We start from the raw sequence: 15,356 nt of genomic DNA, 5'->3' as shown, positions 1-15,356 counted from the left end.
CTCGCACAATCACTGCTGTCGGAAATATCTCCAACGCAAACACTTCTCTCTTCAACAGACCAACCGAGTATCTACATTGTTCCATTCCCAAACTGCCAAAATGCTCCGTCAACTCGCACTTGCCTTTCTGGCCGCCACTGTTACAGCAGCTCCTCTTGCTATCAAGCGCAGCGAACTCAGCACTGACGCCGTCAACTACATCTTGGTCCTGCAGAAGGCCCAAGACGGAACCAACGCCTATACCGAGGAGATTAACGCTGCCGACGCAAAGGTAGTCCTCGGAGAGCGTAGTGAACTCAGCACCGACGCCGTCAACTATATCTTGGTCCTTCAAAAAGCCGAAGATGGGACCAATGCTTATTCCGAGGAGATCAACGCTGCCGACGCAAAGGCAGTTCTCGGGAGACGTGCCGAGCTGAGCACCGACGCAGTAAACTATATCTTGGTCCTGCAGAAGGCCCAAGACGGAACCAACGCCTACACCGACGAAGTCAACGCCGCGGATGCCGCTACCGTCCTCGGAAAGCGCAGCGAGCTCAGCACCGACGCCGTCAACTACATCCTAGTCCTCCAGAAAGCCGAAGACGGAACCAACGCCTACACCGAGGAGGTCAACGCCGCCGACGCGGCGACAGTTCTCGGTTGAGACGAGAGAGCATAGCATGTGCAGCAGTCGAGCTATATTGATGATATAGCTCGGCTTGTTGGGGCGGTCGGTCTACGAGTGGAAATAGTCTGCGGGCCCTAGGTGGTCGTGGAGAAAGTCAAGTAGCTAGCTCGTAGAGAGATATCGAATTCAACGTTGTGCTCGCTTTGATACCAGGTACTGGCTTGGAAGTGATGATAGATGGTGGCATGTCGTGTTTGGAAGTGTGGGTATTAGATGGGTCGTAGCTATGAAAGTGATATGGTTGCGTTTTGATCTATGCTCGGGGACGTGTGCAAGCAAGCAAGCAAGACACAGAGTGCCAGATAGCTCAACACCTCACTTGCCCACGATGTTTTACTTCCGAGACCCATCTTGTCACACTATTAACATCCACTTCACAGAAAGTGTCCCAACAACATCATATACAATCCCCGAACAAAAGTTCCATACTTTCCTACCATCAAAACTTTCCTAAAACAACGTACAACAGAAACAGCAGCGTAGAACCATTATTATATACCTGTACACTAGTCCTGGAGTCCTCACACCTTCACAGGGACGGTTCCCCCTTATCCTCGCCTTCCCTTTCTTTCTTTCCTTCCTTATGTATGTAAAAGCAACAACCGAAATCTCAGAACGATGTCTTCTATTAAACTAGATACATGGTATGCATGCCCAGTCATCTGCGTCCGAAAGACACGAAACACCGCTTCGAAGTCGTGCTTAGTCCTCCAAAAGAAAGGGATCTGTAATCCAAAAAAAAATAAGAATTCATCATAAGAGTCAACAAGTATTTCGAAAGGGGCCGTCGATAACTGAGAAGCGCCAGCAATGCCAGAAAAGAAGAAGAGGAGGCAATTGTGCGTTGTTCACATAGCATAAATAACAGCTCAGGATGTAGGATGTATTAATATAGTTCCCGGGAGGAAAATGGATATGTATGACTGTCCAAGACCAATGGTATGTATGTACAAGGGTTCTGTAGCCATTATCCAAAACGAACAAACAAACCAGTACCAACGCCAAACGAGTGATCCAAGCCCATGCAACAAATGGTGTACCGCGTGAACAAGCCAAAACAAGCCAAAAGTTGCCCGGAGTTTCTGCTCAGAACATCTCTCCAAATACACGCTGATCACTCATCTCTTTACTCCACCCGATCACTTCAGCCACAACATTCAACGCCGTGCTCACCGTCCAGACTCCAATCAAACCCCACCCAATTACCTTGTCCATCCTCCATCTACGCGCCGGCACCGCAATTAACAATCCCACGAGCGTAACAACCAAGGTCGCCCCACTAATCAACAAAGTGCTGCTCACCTCGAGCGTATACGGCTTGAATCGCAAATCAGTGCCTGGATGTTTCTCCAAATGCCGGTTTGCTCTCTTCACTGTGATCCAGCTCCCACTGACGCCGATCCCGAGCAGAATGTTCAGCATCGGACCGCCAAAGCACGCCGAGAGAGCCATGACGGGGTATCCAAGACGCGCGACTGTAATGTCGGCAACGAGATCACCGAGAGAGTTGCCAACAGCAAATATCGTCAGTCCGAGGATTGCGTCGCTTATGTTGAGCACAATTCCGAGCCACTTCAGCACGCCAACAACCTCGTTGGCGATCGTTGATATCCAAGCAATCGCGACGGCAAACCCGAGAAAGGTGAGAAGTTTATGCCATGTGGGCGGGCGCGTCGGGGTTGTAGTAAGAACAAGGGCGAGTAAGGCAAGGAGCGAGAACAGGAGAGATATGAGGGCTGGTAGAATGAGCTTGCGCGGATGCGATTCGTCGAGATTGGCCCAGCAAATTACAACGACGAAGAAAGGCGCGGTGAAGACTTGGACGATGACGAGCCAGCGATTCCAGTTTACGAGCTCAGAGCCATTATTGCCTAAAGTAGGGAGTTGCTCGGGAGATTGAAGCATGTGCGGATGGGACGGCGATGTGACGATGGGCTGTGCATGATAGAGGTGGGCGTGATGTGCGTCGGTTGACAAGGTGCCGTAGCTGTTGGGTTGAACAGCGAAATAATTACCGTCTCCATCTGGAGTAGATGGATTGTCGCGGTAATGCTGATTAGGATCGAGAAGACCTGTCGAATTAATGGTGCTTTGCCGGGAGCTACCACTGGCACGCGAATAATGTGGATGCCTGGGAGCCTCGAGCTCCGGTGTAAGAAGTGTTAATGTAGGCACGTCGACGTCGATGGCATCCTTGTCGCTGGTCTCCTTTTCCTCGACAACAGGAAGAGTGATTGTGAGGAGAAAAACACTAGGTGCAGATACTATGCCCAGAAGCTTTGCCCAAATATTCTTGTCTTGCCAACGGTATAACGTGGGAAACAGCGTGGAGACCAGGACTCCGGGGGGCGGTAATATCTTGTACGGCCACCACTTCAACGGCTTGTTTGGACGCTCAATCTCATCTATCAAGTCAGCGAATTGCGGAAATGAATCGGCTGTCAGGCTGGGTGGGGGGAGACGGAGACTGTGAGTCGGGCCCGGGGAGTGTTCTGCAAAGGTTGGGATTGGAGAGGTTGTAGGAGACCTGCCGCGCATAGACTGAGGCGAATGACCCGGAATCGGTAGTTTTGGGAAATTCCTACCACTTGGACTCTGTGCATGTGTGGGGAACGTGGGGCTTCTAACCAGATCTGAGGGTACGGCCCTTGTTTGTTGATCTGGTGCTAAAACTTCAGAGGTAGGAGGTGCGAGTCGATTCTCTCTACTCGTTGCCGGGCTGGACGACCGCGAAGGATGGGCCGAGACAGGAGGCGTAACCGATATCGAAGGGGACGGCGGTCTTGAGACTAGCTCTGTAGGAACTTGCAAATTAGAGCTAGAGGTCGGACCAGGAGAGCTGCTTATGACATCAAGCTGGGGAACATGACCACGAAGCGCACTGACATCTAGACGCATGCTATCAATGTCGTTCACAGACACTGCTCGTTCCCGGTTTTGGACTTGCATCCTGCGTGGCGTAACCTGTAGCTGTGATGCGCTGTCATCTATCGTATAGATTGGCCGGGCTCCTGGGTCTGCATCGTTTGACATTTCCTCTTGTTGCTGGGCTGAGGTGTACACCGGATCATCAGAATATCGACGAATCGTGATCGGTATGGATCGGATGTTCCTTGACTTCTGCAACGAATGATATACTGCTTGAAACTCCAGTGCACCAACAAGACTAGGACGAATCACTGTCGATCGTCTCTCGCGAGCTATCTTTGGCCGTATGAGCCGGAAGTTCTTGTTGATATCGCCAAGCCATCGCTCGCGTGTCTCCTCATCATCATCAGCGAACTCATGTTGTTGTTGTTGAGCTCCGCCACATTCAAGATTCGAAAAGTCTTCTGCTGACGGCTCAGGGACAGCGATTGGTCGTCCACCTTCACCGTCGTCATCGTCATCGCGATATGGTTCGTGGATATCGGTGTCTTCGGCCCCGACGAAATGACTCCTGCCCGCTGCCTCTCGAGCCCGCGCTTGATTTCTCCTCGTCAAATGCATGTGCCAAAGCACCACGAAGGCGACATAAATGAGGTAGAAAACTACCATGGCAATACACTCCCATAGATGCAGGATCCCATCTCTTAGGAATATCAGAGCAAAACTCGAGGCAACAATGAAGAATCCAACATCTCTTACAAAGCTCTTCTTTGCAACTTTGAATGGCCTTGTCAGCGCCATGGCTCCTGCAACGACTGCTGTGATAAAGCCGGCAGCCCCCACGAGTTCGCCAACAGCCAAACTTCCGCTATTGGAGTTCATAGCGGCAAATGTTGAAAAAACGTCCGGGCTTCCATTTCCGAGAGCCAGCAATGTTACTCCTGCTACGTTCTCGCTCAAGCCCAACATATTCGATATCGTGCTCAGATTCACACAGAAGAAGTCGCTGGCTGCTATACCAATGGTGCTAAAGAGGAGTCCAAGCCACACTACGATTACAATAAAGGCGAATGGTTGCGCGTGCGGTAGTTTGCAGTAGTATATTTCGAGGTAGGGTATGAGGCCAGCTGCTTCGTCGGCGCAGTGCGATTGAACAAAGGCACATTTATCTTTGACTGTGGGCTCGTGGACAAGATGGCACTGTATGTAGACCCTGTTAGTATCGTGGCATTGAATACAGAACGCGAGGATATACATCGTGGGAGGCCTCGTCATCATGTTTGTGTTTTTTGAATGCCTCCAGTGCCTGATCTCTTTGAAAGATTCTGCTTTGCCCCAGGACTTGGTCACCAACTCTTGAATTGTCTCTCACGAGCGCAGACGAAGCAAGAATGGTGACGCATAGCAGAACTAGCCAGATAGCCCTAGTTGAGTATTCTCTTCTTCTCCCCAGCTTCTTTCTTTGTGACAATCGCGCAGGCGCTTGAACTACCACATCGTCCTCGTCCTTGGATTGGCTCTGTTGATTCATATTGGTGTAACGATAGTGTGTTGGGCGGTATGCAAGAGACTGGCGGATGTGAATATGCCCTGAGATAGCATTTTTAAGTGTCGCTGAAGAACAGAGGTCGAGAGTAGGTATGGTCAGCGGAGGCGCATAGGCAGTGACAATGGTGAAGAATCAAAACGCGCCATTGGCGGAGACGTGAGTAGTGAAGGACGGACAGGCGGCGGTCTGTCTGTTACGTCTGCTGTGGCTGAGTTACGTAGGTGTGGCGCGAGACCCAGACAAGCGAAATTCGAAGAAAGCGCATTGGCCTGCTTCTCTTTCTCCAGAGTCCCGTGCCCGACTGGCTTAACAAGTCTTGGAGTGAGAGGGTTTCGTTCCAATATCCAATTTGCCTTCTGGAAATTCCTAAAAGTCTCGCCATGCGCATTGCAACAAGTCGATGGCCATGTACTGCATATGCCATATGCAAATCCCAGTTCCTGATTTTCGGGTACACCTGCCCCTTTCCGACAACTCGTGTGTGATTTTGACAGTTGACGTGGACTCCTCACTCACTTCCATGCATCATAGGTCCACGGGTAGGTGCCCATCCAGTTCTCAAGGACTGCATGACGTAGGCCTGGTATCCACGCTACCTTAGCTGCTACACGCCAACCTTGGTCCAACTGCAAACGAGTCATAATTAGCACCCTCCATCCCAAACACAGATTGGAAGCAGGTTTCTAGAGCTGCAATTCGTCGGTACATTCCGAGAGCACTTAGATAGGCCAGGTGACAATCCGAATCACAAACAGTAGGGACCTGTGGAAAATTGCCTAAATCTAGCGCCGGTAACATATCAACATCTGTCAGTGATACTTATGTCAGTTGTGGCTATTGGCAGAGCCTCATCGCACAGTTCCCTGCTTGTAGGAGGAGCATTAAAAAAACAGGCTATCGTGAGCTACAAAAATCGGTATACCCAGGTTCAGCTGTATGGATTGGGCGACGAAACGCTATGTTTAGATACCTCCCTCTTCTGTGACTTTATGATGAGACAATTTTCATTAAGAGAGAGTGTCCAAGCGATGCCAAAGTCTTACCCTGCAACCTTTCGCGTCTTCATGTTGACGTCCTTCACGTATATCACAATCATCAAAGCATCCGTCTCAAAGAGCGCGCCCCTCTCAGCTATACCTGGCCGCGAAAGGCTGGATTGACCGATGGAGCGAAGATGAGCCGTCACTGAATGGCATGGATGTCCTTATAGACGACTACACATCACGACGCCAAGCGGTCGAATGCTGATGTATGGTGTTGATGCACAGCTGGCAGTTTGTTTGGGGTTATGGGACAATAACCTTGTTTCAGCAAGCTTTGGTGGCCGCGGGAGGCTCGTCCCGTCAGACCTTGCTGGTGGAACGTACAATAATCAGGGCTGCATTTTGACTCTGTAGAGAAGGCAGAACCGCAGCGATATGCGGCTGTGGACCAAGTCATGGCCAGCTGTCTGTGAGATGGGTGGTGGTGATACCAGATCTCTGGAATGGATTCATCAATCGTGGTACGGCAGGTGAACCAATCCTGCTACGACTGACAGCTAAATCCTAAGGGTTGCGACTCGCACGGGTGTGAGGCAGACTCCCGTGGAACAGACGGTACAGCCGCGTGTACTGCAGGTTGATGAATCCAAACAGTGCGTGGACAATGAGTCAAGCGTGACAGGTATGCAGTACGACTTGCTGCACTCAAGCTAGAGGCTGACGGGGCTACACGTGTTGGACAGTTCTAATGATGGATGCGGATGATGATAACTCTTGCTCATTTGCCGCCTTGCCAAAAAGTTTTCGGGCTGCCACGCAGGAGACAGCCGGCCGGAGCAGGGCTAGTCATTGATGGTTCGTAGATTGATCGGTGAGAGAGAAGGGAGTGGAAATTGGTGGATCAGGAACGTGATGCATTCCAATCACAAGAAGGGTTGGACGATTGCGGGTGGGTCGTTGATGCTAAGAATATGTGCATGAGAGACGTGGCATGCTGCAACTTGAGGCACGAGAGCGGCTCCTGCGACGCCTGAGCGGTAAGGGCGCAGACACTTTGGGCTGGACAGGCTGCGTTGGCCATGTGGTGAGGATTGTGTTGGGCACTGGTGAGGATTGGGCGGCCGGGGATCAGGATTGGGATGAGTCTTTCTTTGCTGCTGGACAAAGGGTAGAGAAGCGCAAGGGACAACACACAGGCATGCCAGTCGCTTTAAAAGGCACGAGCACAGCAGCAGTAGGCGGCTCCGTCGAAATCCGTCATTTATTTTTGGAGAAGCATCGCAAGTATTCTGTGCCATTTGCCACTTTTTCGTTGCCCAGCCGCAGCAATCAAAACTTCAACTCCTCTCTGTGTTGTCATCAAGAGAAAAAGCATAGCCAAACCATCAAACAGGCCATATGTCCGCAAACAAGAGACCTCATCCCACACGAAGACTGCGTTTCCACCGATATCGAGAGAAGCCCTGAGAGACGAAAGCAGAGGTTGCAGACAACGAAGGAATAGACTATTATTATCATTGAGCGTGTAAGTAGAAGCATGATATCATCTCATCGGACGGGCCAACCTATGGCGAAGGTCGGGATAAGACACATATAGTACAGGCAGACTGCAGCAGATGATCCATGTGCGGGTGGGAAGGCCTGACTACGGAGAGACATACAGTAGCCAAGGTCAAGGATGCTGGGCAATCCCGTCATATCCTCGCCAGACATTGGACCCGGACTATGCTGACAGTTAGTATTTTGCAGTGACAATAACCTCAATCAACGGACTCGTCGCCAGAAAAACAATAGATACATTGTTGGCTGGACTCGGCTGACGACATTTTGCACTTCTATTCTTACTGCGGCGGGCCTGACTGAGACCAGCCCAACGACTCCACAGTCAGGCAGAAGCAGCTGCACTTTACCCTACCTGGCTCCCTGGGCAGACAAAAGAGCCAGAGAGCCAGAGCCAGAAAGCAGAGCCAGAAAGAAGCCAAAAAAGGACTCACAGTGGAGGTTCAGGCAAGGCAAGGGGGCTCACAGCAATCAATCAGCATAGACCCGCCGCCTTTTCTGCCTTTCCATCCGCCCCGCGCTCAACCCCCGCCGCTAATCCAGCTGCTGTTGTACTGTAAACTTGCTGCCTGGCTTGAAGTCCCCCCCCCTTCTGTCTCTTCTCTCTTTTCTGTTTACCTACTCTCCCTCCCTCCCTCCCGACTTGCAAGGAGAAAACAATCAACAATCGCCCGCTGCCCCTCCTCCTCCTCATACCCCCGATCACCCCTCCTCCTCCCCTTCTTCTGCCTCAATTGTTCCATCTTGTTGTTGTTTCTTTCCATTCTTCTTCTCTGTTTCTTGTTCTTCTTCCCTCTACACGACACACACTCAGTCCATCAAGACTATCTCCCGCACCCGACATTTCCATCTCACATATCTGTGACGATCGCCGTCGAGGATCCGCTGCCTATCGCGAGAAGTCTAGCCTTGACTCTTGCGAATCATCGTCAGCCCTGCACTTGTCCTAATACGACATCCTCAAACAACCTGTGCTCAGCGCCCCCGATCCATCCTTTTTTCGCCGCGCCCCTCCTACACACACACACATACACACACACAGACACTCAACCTACGACTTCTTGCATCCTGTAGTTGAATCACGACTACTCTCGTCCCAAAGAAAGGCCCATTGCAGTCGTTGCGGACTCCGAAGAAATCCTTCGTGTCGTAGCGCCACGCACTGTTGGTCATATTCCACTTGGTCAAAACACGCTATAGAAACTATACGACGGACTTTGCTTGTTCTGCAAAAGCCAATTGCTGCTGCCACGACTTTGCACAAAAGTATCTGTGCTGCCGCCCAAATCCTTTAGTCTTCGCTCCCCGCAGTATTAGTTGGCAGCTTGCAATCCTCACCACACCTCTCTCTGCCTGCGCCTCCTCACACCACTTGCAAATACTCGCAAACTCGCTTCTCAAGGCTATCGTGTCTCGGCCGTTCTCTGGTAGAAGGGCCCCGAGCACGATAATTCCTTGCTGCTTGCATCTTCATGCCGTTAGTCGTCACCATCCCCGATAATCAATCTCCTGCACGTCGCATTGTCAATTCACGCATTCGATCTCGCTCTTCTGCCTCACACTGTCGTCCCCGCACTGCATCTGCTCCTGCAGTACCCGCGTCTACAATGTCAAAAGGCGAGACTAACGTGAAGATTTCTAGGAGAAAAATCATCACCATCAGTCACTCCACCGGCTCTGAAGATCACTTCATCTCCGACGACGACGACCATTCCTCGGGAGTACAGGTCTCCCGCTCCACTGAAAGCCAGGAGGATTACACAGACTCGCAAGAAGAAGAGGAGGACTGGGAGGCTGTCGACGCCGATGAATTAGACCCTTCTGACTCGGCTTCCAGACAACGACGACCCCGATTTCGATACCGCTCCGTTTCTTCTCGTCCGGGTCCTCGTAAAGCTGTACGCCCACGCGCACCTCCTGCTGCCCCAGAACCTGCTCAGCCAACCCGTCGTCGTACAACTTCCAACACTAGACCGCGCGCTGAGCGAAGACCAAGCAGCCGAACGCGGCCTCCCTCAGTACCTTCGGACAGTCTGGAAGGTGACGACTACCCGTACGGTCCCCCAAGGGGACACCCTCATGCTCAGTGGGGGCATGTACCTCCTGCCCCTGCAAGTGGTTACGCACCCAGCATGTTGTCTGGCGGCGGTTATCCACCATATGGACCGCCGGGTCAAGAAATAGTTCCGATGCGTAGTGATCCCTATGGCTACACAAACCCTTTCACGCAAACAATGCATGGTGGCCATCAACCGAATCCATTCACTCGCGGCGACAGAAATAGTATGTATTACGACGATAACGGTCCGCCAGCAAGGCAACATCGATCGCACCGGAACTCGATGCCTCCAATGCCGCCTGGCGGAGAGCTGATGCACTTTAATGGAGGCGGATATCCGGGTTATCCATATCCACCGCCTCCGCCTGGCTATGGAATGCCGCCTCCTCCAAACCCATACTACCCACCTTATGCCCATCATCCTTCCCCTCCTCCCCGTCATCCTCCCTCGCAACACCATACACCGGCTCCAGAACCCGCACCTGTAGCAACCCCAGCTCCAGCGCCAGTGCCAGTGCCAGCTCCAGCGCCAGCGCCGGCCCCTGCAGCCATTCCAGGCGCCTTCCCACCCGAAAACGAGAAGATTTCCAAGATAGAGGAGCTCCTGATTGCTGAACGTAATGATCGTCTGGACCGGGAAAGAAAGGCTATCGAAGAGCAGACAAGGAAGATTGAGGAAGAGGCCAAGGCCAAAAAGGCTGCAGAGGAAAAGAAGGAGAATGACAGGCTCAAAGCTATCGAAAAGTTTCTCAACGATGAGCGAAAGGCTAGGATAGATGAAGCGAATGCCAAGAAGCAGGCTGAGCTTGATGCGGCTGTCGCAGCAGCCGATGCAAAGAAACGAGGCGATGAAGACAAGCTTGCTAAGCTTGAGATGCTCATTCTGGCACAAAAAGAGGAGCAGCTCAAACGCGAAGAGGCTGCCGAGGCCGCTCGCAAAGCCGAACAAGCTGCTGCTGAATCTGCTGCCGCCAAGATTGCTGCCGAAAAGAAAGCTGCCGCCGACGCTGCGGCGAAACTGCTCGAGGCCGCCAAGAAAGCAAGAGAAGAGGCCGAGGCGAAAGCACAGAAGGAGGCCGAAGAGACAAAGGCAGCACATGAGAAGGCACTTGCTGAGGCAAAGGAAGCTGCAGAAAAGGCTGAGAATGACAAGAAGGCGGCCGAAGCCAAGATCACTCCGCCTAGCGACGACAAGAACCAGCCACCGATTAAATTCAAAGACGCGGTCGGGAGGAAATTCAGCTTTCCCTGGCACATCTGCAAGACATGGGGTGGCATGGAGAACCTCATCAAGCAGGCCTTCCTCCATGTAGACGTGATCGGCCCACACGTCCATGACGGCCACTATGATCTCGTCGGACCTGATGGCGAGATCATTCTACCACAGGTTTGGGAGACTATGGTCAAACCAGACTGGGCTATCACAATGCATATGTGGCCAATGCCAGACCCTAAGCCACCACCTCCTCCACTACCTGGTTTTCCTGGTGGGCCTCCCGGCTTTGAGCCCTTTGGGCCAATGCCACCACATGGAGCGAAAGGACCGAAGGGCGGTAAGCCTCCAGCTGGCGGCAAGGCTCCCAAAGGAGGGAAAGGAGGTCCTATCCCACCTCCACCCCCGCCTGGTTTCCCAGGTGGTCCGATGCCACCGCCTGGCCATCCAGGAATGCCCCCAGGGATGATGATGCCGCCGCAAGGGGGTGGTCCCAGAGTCGAAGTTGTTGTCGACGGCCACAAAAAGAAGAAACCCTCTTCTAAACAACCTCCCACGGGCTTCTTCCGATGGGCGGCTGGGGGGGCCAATGGTCGTAGCTCGTCGGTAAAAGATCCAAAAAAACCTGAGCGTGCCACTCCGGCTTCTCCATATGCACACGTTCCCTCTGCCCCAAACGGCAAGCCTTCATCAGGGGGTAGTCCCAAGGGTCAACAGGGCGAATGTGCTGTTATGTAATGACGCTCGTGCTAACAGGAGACATACAGGTTGTATATCCGGGATACCAAGAGTCGCAATATCAATATGTGCCGAGACATGAATGGGTGTATGCAGAAGATGATCATACAATGGCGTGGTTCGTGGGCGATGTGTGGTACGGCTGAGAGCGTCATGGATGGGCGTGGACGGACATACAGACTGTTGAAACGTTTTCCTTTGGGTGGACGCTTTGCATGCGTTGTCTTCTCGCTCGTTAATGATGCTTTTCGGCTTTATCATTTCTCTCTTGCGGATACGCTTTTGTCACTCTTCATCCCTCAATTTCCGCACCTGTTGAAGCGAATATTGGCACCCGGGTCTTCACCTATGTTTTATTGCACGCATGTCATGATGAGGAGAAGTTGTACACTGTGTGCGCGCTCAGGGAGACGTGGTTTTCCTCCCGTGTTCAACGCGGGTCTTTCACGTCTCGGGGAATCAGGGGTTGGGAGGATGTCGGGTTGGGGTATTTTCTTATTTTTTTACATTTTCTGTTGAATTTTTCGTGTTTCATGCAATGCCCCATACCCACGATACGTTATGCAGCGTTTTTGGAAGACTGTTGGTTCTTCGCTTCACTTCTTTATGCTCTGTTTACCATGGGCTGTTTACTATTTCGGGCTTATACGCTGAGGGATTGTCTGTAGGAGGGTGTAGATGGCTGGGCATCCGCAAGGCTTCTGTGTAGGTTTGTTCTGTGTATGTGCACCGCCTTCAAAAGTGCTGAACTGGCTGTGGGCGTAGCGTATTGTGCATGGTCAAGCGATATGACGAATTTGACGCTTTTCTCCACTCAGTATTATGTTCAGTTTCATGTCCTCTTATTCGCACGATATAATGCAGTGCACATATATTCATGTTTACCTTCATCCCGCATTAACCTTAATCCTAACTCTTCGCCGCTCTCGTGTTTTCTCGTGTTGTAAAAGTCGTCATCGCTCGTCTTGTTCTCCAAACCCAGTCAACGACTACGCGCACTCTCCATCCACCCTTCCACCAAACCCAACAGGTCCTCCCCCTCCATCCTCAACGCCTTCAACTCTTTCTCTACCAGATCCAAATCGTCCCTTTTCCCAGAAAGCTCCCCATGCAACTGCCCCGTCTCTCGCTCCAGGTCCGGCAGCCCTGCAATCATGTCTTCGATATCCAAGGGCGTCGCGTCAAAGCGGACTTTTATCCGACCATCACCAGCCGAGGATGCAGGGCTGGACCGGCCTTGTGGTGGCGAGGAGACGAGGACTTCTGGCGAAGACCAAGCCTCGTCGTCCCCGTCGAGGGGCGGGAGAGAAGACGTGCGGATCGGATGCGAGGGCCGACTTGCTACGCCGATGGACGACGGTATGAAGGGTGAGCGGGGCGTAGAGATACTTGGGCTGAGGGCCGGGCTGTGCGATACCGCTGGGCAGCGAACGGAGGCACTGCGTTGTATGAGTCGCGGGCGGTTCGGCGTCGTGCGGACGGAGGCGCTGTGGGATAGGAGCGTCGGGCGCTGCGGGCGGGGGATTATGATACTTGGAGTGCTTGGAGAGCTTGAGGCGGGGAGTGGTGGAAGGGCGTGTTCTTGTTCGACCTTGGAGGGCTGGAGAGCAGGTGTGGTTGTTCTGGAGACGGACGGGGTTGGTAGGATGGAAGGTGCTTCGTTGAGATCTGTATCATCTTCATCTTCATCTTCGTCGAGCTGGGGGCTTTGTCGGGGCGAGCCGAGGAGGATGGGTATGTGGGCGTGTGAGTCTGAGACGCGCTGTGGAGCGGATGGTGGTGGGGATTTTGGCGGTGGAGTGAGTTTTAGGCTATTTGTCTGGTGAGCTGGCTGCTTTCTCTTCAACGTCAGGGCCTGAAAGCCGGTGGTTTCTTTTGGGGGTGAAGGGAGGTTAAGGTGAGTTTGAACCTTTGCTCGTTGCCCGCTCGTGGACTGGCTCTTGGTAGCAGCAACACGTGCGGTTTGCGGAGAGAGGAACTGCGAGCGGGAAATTGAGGACGTAGAGCATGTTGCGAGGGCGAACATGGTGAGGTTTGTGATAGCTCCAGCTCTCTTTGTATGGTCGTAGCTTCAAGGTTGAGAGGTCGAGGTCGAGGCATTATGAATAGGCGCGGAGTAAGTGTACGGATGTTGAGGATGTGAAGAGGAAATAAAGCATGGCTTATTAGCGGAGTGAGGAAGGAACGAGACGCGTACGGACTTGTGTCCGTTGACCGACACTGTGAGTGAATGTGAATGTCTTTCTGCAACCAACCTATTTGCTTCGTTATCGCTGTAAACGGCTCCACCAAAACAGTAGAACGAGTGTCTTATGTTGACATGATTGTATTTATTCATCTATGAATAAGAAAATGTCGTTCTGGGAGAGAAATAGAGCAATTGGAGGAACTCCGCCAAAATTGCAAAAGAAATGTACTCATACATGACTTAGGGAGGAATCGAACTCGAAACATGGTAGCAGAATTAATAATTCAGTGTTGCAAGAGCATATTGAGTTCAACGTGATACCACCCGACCACGGTAGATGATTAACTGTAAGCGGCTGAAATCCAGTCGACTTGAGTTCATTATATAGCGATGGACTATGATTTCACCATTTGTTTACCATACGTCACGACGGAAGGAGAGTGGTCCAAGCACCCTCGCCACCTGGACTCGACGTCACACGCTTTGTTAAAGGGTTCTCTGTGTCATAGTATCGGTCACGAGAAGTTCATAGTCCATGTCCAAAAAAAATCAACGCGGAAGCTGTCAACTAGTTGGAGTCTTATCTTTGTCCCTACTATGAGAGATCCAGAAGAAGAAAACAAGTAACCCTCTATGTTAAAACCAACAGTGTTTTCGCCAGAGGTCACATTTTCTCCGTGTCTCACCAGTTCCAGTGCTGGAGGTGCTTCGAAATTGACGAACACATTATGCTCGCGGCCATGACCATGATCGTATCGAACCCGGTATTGTCACAAGCAGCATGATTAGAGTAATGTTTTCAAGTCAAGTTCGGACTCCACAGCTGGCATTTTGCGCTACTATGAACAAATCCTTGACGTCAGTTGAGATCAAGGCACCATGTATGATGTCAATAGTTTCATACACCCTGCCTTTCAAAGGTCTTTGGAAGCACTGAACGAGGGCTGTGAACATGAGTCTAGCATTGTGTAACTGGGCAGTCTTTGCAATGTGCTTCGATACCTTGCCCATTGCTTGCTGTGCAGCTGTCAGTGTCTGTCATGGGCTGCCAGTGGGATCGTGCATGTGCTAATCGGCACCAAACTTGAGTATAGTAAGAGTGTATTCGCGGAGTAAGGTGACGGTTCACTTACAGTTCATTATTACTCATGAGGTCCAGATCGTCAGGGCAATAGATGCGGAGCAGTTGAGCTTGGTCGTGTCACAGACCGAATCATAGTAATCGTCTTTTGCGAAACATGCACACCTAGAATCCGGCTTATTGGTACTATTGCTTGGTAGAGTAGTTTCTAATATAATAATACCGTCTGGATCGCTGGCAATAAGTGTAAGGTCAAGAGTTATAAGCGTGCGTGTATTGTGGACGGGTTGGTACCCTGCCTGACAGGTTCTGTGCGAAAGAATCCTCCAAGTCTAAGTTTTCTATTAGGTAGTGTAAACTTAACCTCTACTATATCTAATAAGTTTATATAAGGTATTTCCTTATTAGGAATAGCTTAATATTAGTAATCGATATTACTAATATTAT

General features: G+C 51.5%; 5 protein-coding genes across 5 annotated transcripts; 3 read left to right on the top strand and 2 right to left on the bottom strand.

Moving 5' to 3' along the window:
- Positions 1-42: 42 nt before the first annotated feature.
- EJ05DRAFT_480941 (uncharacterized protein) lies at positions 43-981 on the top strand. The gene has a single exon (XM_033744965.1). The coding sequence runs from the start codon at positions 101-103 to the stop codon at positions 644-646; it is 546 nt and encodes a 181-aa protein (XP_033595240.1). The 5' UTR covers positions 43-100; the 3' UTR covers positions 647-981.
- Positions 982-1,540: 559 nt separating this feature from the next.
- Positions 1,541-5,433, bottom strand: EJ05DRAFT_480940 (uncharacterized protein). Its single transcript, XM_033744964.1, has 2 exons — positions 4,794-5,433; positions 1,541-4,738 (listed from the first exon to the last, which is right to left on the bottom strand). The coding sequence occupies exons 1-2, from the start codon at positions 5,067-5,069 to the stop codon at positions 1,757-1,759; spliced, it is 3,258 nt and encodes a 1,085-aa protein (XP_033595239.1). The 5' UTR covers positions 5,070-5,433; the 3' UTR covers positions 1,541-1,756.
- A 1,628-nt stretch (positions 5,434-7,061) lies between these two features.
- On the top strand, positions 7,062-7,574 carry EJ05DRAFT_505666 (uncharacterized protein; the record flags this gene model as incomplete). The annotated part of the gene is made up of 1 exon (XM_033747726.1): positions 7,062-7,574. One exon carries the CDS (start codon positions 7,062-7,064, stop codon positions 7,572-7,574), a length of 513 nt encoding a protein of 170 aa, XP_033595238.1.
- Positions 7,575-8,977: 1,403 nt separating this feature from the next.
- On the top strand, positions 8,978-11,640 carry EJ05DRAFT_515372 (uncharacterized protein; the record flags this gene model as incomplete). The annotated part of the gene is made up of 1 exon (XM_033748595.1): positions 8,978-11,640. Exon 1 carries the CDS (start codon positions 9,103-9,105, stop codon positions 11,638-11,640), a length of 2,538 nt encoding a protein of 845 aa, XP_033595237.1. The 5' UTR covers positions 8,978-9,102.
- Positions 11,641-12,561: 921 nt separating this feature from the next.
- Positions 12,562-13,942, bottom strand: EJ05DRAFT_237880 (uncharacterized protein). Its single transcript, XM_033740025.1, has one exon. It carries the CDS (start codon positions 13,664-13,666, stop codon positions 12,623-12,625), a length of 1,044 nt encoding a protein of 347 aa, XP_033595236.1. The 5' UTR covers positions 13,667-13,942; the 3' UTR covers positions 12,562-12,622.
- Positions 13,943-15,356: the final 1,414 nt, after the last annotated feature.

This window comes from Pseudovirgaria hyperparasitica, assembly GCF_010093815.1.
Source record: "Pseudovirgaria hyperparasitica strain CBS 121739 unplaced genomic scaffold EJ05scaffold_29, whole genome shotgun sequence".
NCBI classification, from domain to species: Eukaryota; Fungi; Ascomycota; class Dothideomycetes; order Acrospermales; family Acrospermaceae; genus Pseudovirgaria; species Pseudovirgaria hyperparasitica.
The sequence above is the reverse complement of the archived record's forward strand: the minus strand, read 5'-3'. Positions and strand labels throughout refer to the sequence as shown.

Bases quoted from the DNA above. Each gene is read 5' to 3' on its own strand.
- EJ05DRAFT_480941 (XM_033744965.1), top strand. From the start codon at position 101: ATGCTCCGTCAACTCGCACTTGCCTTTCTGGCCGCCACTGTTACAGCA.
- EJ05DRAFT_480940 (XM_033744964.1), bottom strand. From the start codon at position 5,069: ATGAATCAACAGAGCCAATCCAAGGACGAGGACGATGTGGTAGTTCAA. The intron at 4,739-4,793 runs GTATATCCTCGC...GTCTACATACAG, and splicing joins ATGACGAGGCCTCCCACGAT to TGCCATCTTGTCCACGAGCC.
- EJ05DRAFT_237880 (XM_033740025.1), bottom strand. From the start codon at position 13,666: ATGTTCGCCCTCGCAACATGCTCTACGTCCTCAATTTCCCGCTCGCAG.